Here is a 9,097-nt window from a genome sequence, read left to right on the forward strand (position 1 = left end):
TGGCGTCCTTGAGTGCTGGCAAGGGCCCAGGGCTGGGGGGGCTGCAGCACAGACCCTGCTCACCCCAGGGGCTCCCGGGGACTGCCTGCCCGTCCCCCACACCCCCGAGCCCGTGCGGAGCTCCCCACGGCAGGTGGAGCCGATGCCCCTGCACCTGCGCAGGCAGGCCAGGTCCCCAGGCTCCTCGCCACCCCCCTCGCCTGCCAGCGCTGCCAGGGAAGTCTGCCAAGGAGACAGAGGACTGGGAAGGACGGCCAAGCCCAAGCGCCGGAGCTGGGAAGCCAGAGGGAAGAGCGAGGGGAGGCAGCAGAAGGAACGGAGAGGGAAGAGGGGGAGGGTGCGGGGCTGGCGGCTGCAGTCCCCTGCCCAGCTGCAGGGACCCCTGCCGGCTACAGGAGACTGGGCACCACGTCAGCCCCCGATCGTCAGCTGGGGCGGGCGCTGGGCAAGGCTGCAGCCTGGGGGGACTCTCCGGGGCAGCCCAGGCCCCTGCCAGGGGGCAGCCAGGCTCCTCCAGCCCCGGGAGCATCTCTGGGCTTGTGCCCAGTGTTATATGGACCAGGGGGTGGAGGGGACCCAGGAGCACCAGCTCCCGCCCCAGCCGGCGCGGCTGTGCAGTGCGAGGGCAGGTGGATGCTGTTGCCGAGGGACCGCGGGACCATCAGCTGTTACCATGGGGATGGCCAGGCAGCTTGAACCGCCGCCTGGGATGGCAAGCGGAGGCGCTTGGACAGGAGCGGAGACAGTGTGTGCCGCCCTCTGCTGGGCCCAGCCAGAAAGTCTCAGCCATGTGTCCAAGGCCCCGTACAGCACCGGGCACAGGGGGATTCTCCCGCGGCTGCCCCACCTCCTGGAGCCAGCGGCCCTGCCCTGCAGGCAACCACCCCGGGAGAGGGGGTAGCTCCAGCCATGCAGGGGGCACATGGGGCATCTCCCAGGACGAGCGCCAACCCCGCAGGGCACTCACCGAACAGGTCGTCCTTGGCCAGGGCATAGAGGACGCGGGAGGCACCGATGAGGTTGCTCATGGCGGCGGAGAGCGTGGAGCAGTACACGCCAATGCTGACAAAGGGTGGCCACAGGTTGATGTCCCGCAGGAAGCCGTAGTCGTTCTGCAGCAGGTTCCTGCCAGCAAAGAGAGAGGCTGAGCCATGGGGGCACGGGCCCTGGATACACACCAGGTACATGCCACATGCACAGACCAGGCTCGTGAGGGATGTGTGCACTGCAGAGGCATAGGGAATGGGCAACTGAGCCAAAGGTCCCAACCTGCAAAGGGGCAGCAGGCAGGATGTGCCAGGGAATGCGTGGCACTGCCCAGAGCCCAGGAGTTTGCATCCAGCCTCCGGGCACCCAGCTGGGGAAGCCAGACGGGCACCTTCTGTGCCATACATGTGCACATGCCCCGGCCCGGCCCCTATACAGGGGACAAGTGGGAACCCACTCTGCTCCAGGCAAACTGGCAGGCACCCCTGGCAGCAAGTGGGGCTGGGGAGCCCAGCACCTCCATGCTTCTCAGTGGGTATGAGAAGGAGCACAGCAGCAGGTGGCAGGGCCCTAGCTGGGTTAGACTGGCACAGGGATGGGCTGCAGGGGCAGAAACTCCTCCACACCTTGCCAGTACCAGCCCAGAGGCTTCCCCATCCTTCCCACTGGTGGCAGATCCTAGAGGGCATCCAGGGGGTAGAGGCTGCAGGTTGGCATCGAGGGGCACTGTGGGGCTGAGCACAACAGATGTGCATGCCATGGACACACTGGCACTGGCACTCAGAGCTGGGGATCTCCTCTCTGCTCGAGCTCTAAGCTGAGGAAACTTCTCCTATCCTGCAAGGAGCTACGAAAGCAGCATGTGAGCACAGCCCTGCCCAGGGAATCCCAGCCTGGCTGCAGTCCTGTGAGCAGGATGAACCCCCTTCTCTGCTGGGCCAGGCTGGCATGTGGGCCGGGCAGGGGGACCAGCAGTACCCAGGACCACAGGAGGGTTATGCACCGCCTAATTCCCCTGGGAGGCAGCCCGCAGCCTCACGGCCCAGCTCCTCGGCGGCTTGCGGAGAAGCCCTGTCACTGCAGCTCCTGGCCACGGTTGCTTCCTCACAGCCGAGACCCAAACAAGCCGTCGATCAGCTGCAGCCACCTGCCTGGTGCAGCAAGACAGCAGCCAAGAAGCTCCCGGCTCCTCAGGAGCCAACTGGCCAAAATTCAAGGAGGAAACCGTTGGCGGAAAGCGGGGGGAGCTGCTAGAGCGTTACAGACACACAAACGGCCCAGACTTTAATTGCATCTTAACAAGAGGATTCGAGCAGGTGCGAGATAAATGAGCACAGATCTTAAACATCAGCGTGGCCCACAATTAATACCCAATTACCAAAGGATTGATCACCTTGTTCCTAGGGGCGGGGGAGTAACCTGGCTGGCACCCAGCACCGAGAAACCCCCTCCACATGCCACTCAGGCCCCCGAGGCTCCCTCTGCCTGCTGGGCTGGCATCAGATGACCTCGTGGATGGGGCGACAAGGCTGGCACCCCAGCCCTGGCTCTCCCAAGCCACCAGGTTTGCAGCAGAGATGGGCACAGCCTGGCTTCCCAGCTTCAAGTCCCAGCAGGGAATAGTCTGCCCCTTGCCCACGCCGGGGCACGTGTCCAATAGTCTGCCCCTTGCCCACCCCGGGGGCACATGCCCAAATCCATACAAGGTACCACATGTGGGCACTAACATGGTCCTTTGAAGTCAGGGTCCTATCCCCTACATTGAGACAGCAGAGACCGCTTGCTGAGGACTGGTTTGGCACCCACGGCCTGATTCCTCCTCCCCAGAGGTGGCTGCATTTCAGGGCCTCAAGCTAACCTGTGAGCACTGCTAGGACTGCCAGCAAGATGGGGAGAGGGAAGACCCTGAAAGGGGGTAGGGGGTGAGCGGGGCTCTGCGCTGCTCAGGGAAGCTGATTAAGCGAGGCAGGAAGGAGCGGCAGGCTGTGTGGGGGAGGAGGGTACAGCTCGGCAGGGGGGGGGGGGGACGAGCCGGCCTGTCCTCTGTCATCATGAGCAATGGCTGTGCATTAAGATATTAGAACATGACAGCTCTAATTCCAGCCCATTCCTGCCGCCGCCCCGGCCCACCAGATTGATGGTAGCACTTTCCCAAGCGGAAAATGAACAGCTGAGCGCAGCGGCCCCCTGGGCAGTTCAAACCTGCTGCCTGCCCTGCCCTGCCCTGCATGCTCGGCAGGCTGCCGGCCCGGGGCCCGGGGGAGCACTCGGGCTGGGGCAGGCAGGTGCGTCCGGCTTGGCAGAGGGTGGTAGCACGCAGGTGCGAGCTCAGCTCGGTGCACTGGCAGGGGCCACGTGGTCGCTGGACTCGTGGCACTGAAACCCAAGCCATGGACCCTGCTTGGAGGGTCTAAGCCTGCCAGGCAGCCCCAGGGTGCTGCAGGTCCCAGGGAGCCCAGGTGCCGGCATGTTGGAGCGCGGACCCCACGTGGGGCACAGGGAAGCTCCATGAGGCCATGCCAGCCCCTCAGCCTGGGGTCCCAGGGGCTTCCCCTGACCCCACAGCACCCCCGTGCAGGACACAGGGCAAGGCCCCCTGGGGCAGGGCTCAGCTGGCTGAGTTCCCCCCAGCATGGAGGAAGGGGGCAGAGGCTGCCAGCCCAGGGAAGGGGTGGAAAGGGGGGACCCGGGGCAGTACCTGTCGCAGGTGCAGCACAGCAGGAAGGCCAGCAAGTTGTAGACGACGTAGGTGAAGAGCACGGCTGTGATGGTGCCCCGCGGGATGGAGTAGCTGGGGCGCTTCAGGTCCCCTGCAAGGACGGGAGGCGAGCGGCCTCGGTCAGGGGATACAGGGCCCCCGCTGCCCCCAGGGCATCAGACCCCCCCACCAATGTCCTGCTGCTCCCTCAGCCCCCAGCCCTGCCCCCCACCATCCAGCCCTACCACCCCCTGCCCTGCTGCTCCTCACCGGACATGTTGGCCCCGGCCATGATGCCGGTGCAGCCGTTGAACATGACAGCGAAGACGGTGCTGAAGCTCATGGTGCGCCCCGTGGTGTAGTCCACGCTGTAGCTAGCTGCGGGGCACAGAGCAGGTGTGAGGTGCCTAGGCCATGGCAGGGGCCACCAGCTACACCACAGCTGCCACGCTGCCTGCTCCCCCACATAACACAGCCCCACGCTCAGCCTTGACCCGTGGGCCCTGCCAGCCCAAGCCGGGGTCCCCTCACCCCTCAGCCCCAAGCATCAACCCAGGGCCAACACTGGGCATTGCCCGACCCCTCCACAGCTCAAACTAGGTGCCCGCATGCCTGCTGGCAGAGAGGTGTGGTGGGCACAGGGGGGCAGCTCCAGTGGGGCTCAGCCCAGGGCTTCTCTCCATCCCCCAAGGTGAGTCCCAACCAAGCACCAGCCCCTGCTGGGCCAGGGGTGGGCAGGGCAGAGCAAAGCGGGTTCAAGGCAGGGAAGATGGCAGGGGAGCTGGGCAGGGCTTGGGAGCTGCGGGCACGTCTCACCTGCCAGGTTGCCCCGCAGCGTGGCCAGCCGGAAGCCGGTGAAGGAGCCTATGAGGCTGATGGAGGTGTTGCCCTGCGGGCGCAGCAGCCGCACCACGGTAGGTCCCACGGCAAAGAAGCTGACGAGGACGGTGCCCAGCACGCCCATGACGACAAGGAAGATGAGGAAGGTGGCCTTGGCGTAGATGGAGGCGCCCACCAGGCACACGAGCAGGCACAGCAGGAGCACGAACGTGCCGTAGAGCAGCTCGTACCAGTAGCTGCGGGGCAGGACCTGGGAGCCGGTGCCCACGCTCTGGCCTGCCGAGAGAAGAGCCGGGGTGAGTGGGGATCCAGGGGCAGACCCCCCACCCCTCACTGCCCACTCCAGGGTGAGCTCAGGCCTGGGGCAGAAAGGTGCCCGCTTTGTGCTCATGACTGAGCCCCCCAAACTCGTGATGCTCAGAGCAGCCACACTGGGCTGGGGGAGGAGAGGGGCGTCATGTCCCGAAGATGGAGCCTTGTATCCCTGCCCCTGGGCCCAGCACCCTTGGGGAGGAGACTGCTCTGGATCGTCCAGGGCTGAGAGCCGTGGCCTGGGGTGGGGAGCAGCCCACGGGGAAAGGGACAGGCCTGACGCCGGCAGTGCCTTACCCGGGGGGATCCCATAGATGTCAACGATGGCCTCGACCAGCCCCAGGACGTAGAGGGCGCTGCCGCAGACGTTGGCCAGGAAGAACATGATCCCCATGCTGCCCCCGAACTCGGGGCCGAGGGCCCGGCTGATCATGTCTGCACCAGGGTCAAGGAGGGCAGACGAACAGACGAGGGGGGTGGGAAGGCCCCAGTATGGGCAGCGGTGCTACCCTCTGCCCCCTTCCCCAACAGCAGCCACAAAAAACCCCCTTCACGATATTCAACGCCCACCCTAGGCTCAGCCCCCAGCCCTGCCAGTGCCCCTCAGTCATGCCCCATAGGCTGCACTGCCCCACGGGGCTGGTGTCACGGCCTCTGCCCGACTCCCCTGGTCCTGCAGCCCCTGGAGCAGCCCCGTGGGCCACAGGTGCTGCTGGGTAGCTCCAGGGCCTGGCACCAAGGACCTGTACCCCCGGAGCAGGGCAGGGGGCCCCAGCCTGGCTCTGCCCCAAATGACCCTTGACTAAGGCTCTTCCAGCTATTGCTGGGGAGCTTCTCCCCCAGAAACATGCCATGCCCCTCTCTGCAGGTCACCCTGGCATGGCAGGACCCCAGGCAGTGAGCATGACCACTGCTGACTGATGGGGGTCCAGCCTGACCCCAACCCTGCTGCCAACCGGGGCCCATGCAGGGACATGGGACCAGCCTGAGGAAAGGATTTGTCCCGCTAATGCCCCCCACGTGGCTCAGGGATGGGCTTGGGGGGCCGGGCTGGGGAGCAGGGGCAGGGGGTTTCCGGGCAAGGATACAGTAGGCTCCACCGGCGTCCAGCGCCCCGTTGGTGGAGATGGCGCACACGGACAGCACCGTCATGCCGATGATGAAGTAGGCCACCACGAACATGGCCAGGGCTTGGTACAGCCCAGCCTGCCCCACCACAAAACCTGCCAGCGGGCGGGACACACAAGGGCCAAGGTTAGGCTGGTACCGAGAGCCCCAGCACTAGCTCTGCATGCGGTGCCAGGACCAGCCCAGGCAGCAGGCCACAGCTGGACCCCCTGCGAGGGCAAGTGGGGGGGCACAGCAGGCACAGCAACCCCCACCACCGGCTCTTCACATACCCCAAGCCCCGACACCTGGTGAGCATGACAGCCTCCTTTTCCACCCCCAGGCCCTTTCCATCCCCTGGCGCTCTCTGGAGAGACCCAGCCAGCACACTGTGCACTGCCACCAGCCACGCACTGCTTGTGGCAGGGCATGGCCCACACCACGGGGCAGCCCCTGTGAGGGCCCAGCATCCAGCTGGCAGAGGCCATGCCCTGGCTGAGGGTCTTCCAAATGCCCTGCCTCCGTGGCTGCGTGCTGGGCCCTGCCACCAGTGCCACGTGGACCCAGGAGCCGGGCACGGCGCCCGCCTGCGAGGGGCCAGCCCCACCATTCCCCCCTGTGGGCACTAGAGGGTGCTGCTGCTCCACCGCACGCAGCACCAGCGCCCAGCACCGGACACCCGAGGCGGCCAGACCCCAGGGCATCCGGCCACAGGGCTGCTTCCAGCCCAGGCAGCCTGGCCCGTGGACAAGGGGGCAGGACGGGGCTGCGCACACACCGCTCCCAGCTGGCAGAGGGCAGGATGGATGGTGCCAAGCCTGTTCCTGCCACGGCGGCTTTGAGTGTCCTGACCCACAATGCCCGGGTATGCCAACACACCGCTTTGCCGCACCTCTGTAGCCATGACCCAGCCCTAGGCTCCCCACACCACTGCCAGTGCCCTGCTGTATCACCAGAGAAAGCCCCATGGGCCCCAAGTACCCATCACCCTGCCCCTAGCCCTGACAGCCCAGTCCAGGACTCTCGACAAAGTTAGTTCAATGCAGCTCCTCCCGCCCCCCACAGCGCCCACCGCTGCCCCTCTCCACCTGGGGATGCGCACGGTGCTCCCCTGGGCAGGTGGTGGCTGCAGACCAGACTGGGGCACCTCCAGCTGGATTAAGCTGTCTCTAGACGCAACCCCCAGGCCCTTCACCCTCCTCTGGCCTTGCTGCACTGGGGCGCAAGTGAACACCTGCTGGACACCCAGCACTGCCCAGGCTGGCTGTGGCTCTGGGGGAGACGCCTGGGCCTGGCACTCATGGCACTCAGCTGAAGGGCAAATGGCAGAGGCTAAAGGTCAGTGGAGCAGAGGCAGGAGCAATGCCCCCAGCCATGCCCCCCACAACACCAGCTCTAGCACCCACAGCCAGGCCCCCGCAGTGGAGGGCCTGCCTGGTAAAGCAGAGATGCAGAGTGGGTTGTACTGGGCACCAGCCCCCGCCCCAGCGATTCCTCCACTCCCAAGCACATTGGGACCAGGGGGGACAAGCAAAACCTCAGCCCCCCAATGGGCTGGGCTGCCTGATCCTGCAGGAGGGGAGATCTCTGCAGCAACACGCAGCACCGTGGCCTCGGAGGGGGCATCATAGGTGATGCCAGCAGGGCTCGGGGCCCTGCAGCAAGGGCTTCCAACCAGGGTCACCAGGGGACAGAGGAAGAAGCCCAGAGGCAAGCAAGCAGCCTGGGGACCTGGATAGGAAGCAAGTCAGAGGAGAGGACGGGGAGGTCTTAGCAACGTTTGCAGGGAGAAACGAGGGCAACTGCTGGTTATCTAAGATGTTTACACGCTAATGCCAGAAGCTTGGGGAATAAGCAGGAGGAATTGGAGGCCCAAGTACGATCACGGACATGTGATGCAGTCGGGATCAGGGAGGCGTGGCGGGACCGGTCACAGGACTGCAGCCCTGCCAAAGGCGGGCCAGACCCGCTCACGCGGGGGAAGGAGGCAGCGGTGGATCTCACTAGATCCTCACCGACTGAACGGAGCATGTAGAATTTGTTACCGCTCCAGGGCACAAGGAAGACGTCTCTTTTTAACCAATCTTCCCCTTGATCTTGTTTTCTGCAGGGCAAGAAACTCCAGCTCAAGCCCTGGATCACAGCTGTTTTCTCCCTTTCAGGACAATTAAGGGATAACTGGGAGTCTGGTGGGGGAGTGGGGGTTGCATGTGCACAGGCTCGGGGGCTGTGGAGAGGATGGCAAATGGATGCTAATGCCCCTTTGATTGCATTAGGCATCTGCTTGCTCTGAGGTGCAGGAGTTAGGTCCCCTGGAAGCCTCCGGGTCAGGGCAGGAGGGGAGAACAGCAAGGGTGACAACCTGGCAGGCAGAGGCTGAACAAGGAGCCGACAGCGTGCTCTTGTTGCAGAAAAGGCCAACGGCAGACTGGGTCATGCTAGCAGCAGAGTTGCTTGCAAATCAAGAGAAGTGATTTTCTTGCTCTATTCAGCACTGAAGTCCTTTGTCCGATTTTGGGCTTCACACTTCAAGACGCACAGGCCAGCTGGGAAGCCCTGAAAGAATCCAGTGGGGACGGGCAAAAGTGACTCGAGTCCTCATACATCTTGCTTCCCAGGTCTGGCTGGAAGAACTAGGGTTATTTAGACTGGAGAAGAGAAGACTGAGGGGGGATTTGATAAGTCTTCAAATGATAGAATCACAGACAACGAGGGCTGTACGGGACCTCAGGAGGTCACATCTAGTCCAGCCCCTGCTCCAAGCAGGACCAGCCCCAACTACATCATCCCAGCCAAGGCTTTGTCTAGTCAGGTCTTCAAAACCTCCAAGGATGGAGATGCCACTACGTCTCTGGGTAACCTGTCCCAGTGCTTCACCACCCTCCCAGTGAGAGCGTTTTTCCTAATAGCCAACCACAACTTCCCTTGTTGCAACCTGAGCCCATTGCTCCTTGTCCTGTATCTGCCCCCACTGAGACCAGTCCAGCTCCATCCTCTTTGCAACCCCCTGCAGGGAGGTGAAGGCTGCTAATAAATCCCACCTCTGCCTTCTCTTCTCCAGATCAAATCAGTCCAGTTCCCTCCGCCTCTCGCCAGTCCCCCAGCCCCACAACCACTTCTGCTGCCCTCCACTGAACTCTCTCTGACTTGTCC

At 64.1% G+C, this 9,097-nt stretch overlaps 1 protein-coding gene across 1 annotated transcript in view; it reads right to left on the reverse strand.

The window, feature by feature from the left end:
* The window catches only part of SLC12A9 (solute carrier family 12 member 9), a 38,807-nt gene that overhangs the window by 19,331 nt on the left and 10,379 nt on the right, over nt 1–9,097 (reverse strand). The window contains exons 2-7 of the mRNA XM_006022440.2: nt 5,926–6,060; nt 5,135–5,272; nt 4,502–4,801; nt 3,956–4,063; nt 3,686–3,797; nt 968–1,125 (exon numbers count right to left, since the gene is read on the reverse strand). Of these exons, the coding sequence (XP_006022502.1) occupies nt 968–1,125; nt 3,686–3,797; nt 3,956–4,063; nt 4,502–4,801; nt 5,135–5,272; nt 5,926–6,060 (951 nt within the window). The remainder of the gene's footprint in view (nt 1–967; nt 1,126–3,685; nt 3,798–3,955; nt 4,064–4,501; nt 4,802–5,134; nt 5,273–5,925; nt 6,061–9,097) is intronic.

This window comes from Alligator sinensis, unplaced genomic scaffold (assembly GCF_000455745.1).
Source record: "Alligator sinensis unplaced genomic scaffold, ASM45574v1 scaffold301_1, whole genome shotgun sequence".
Lineage (NCBI taxonomy): Eukaryota > Metazoa > Chordata > Crocodylia > Alligatoridae > Alligator > Alligator sinensis.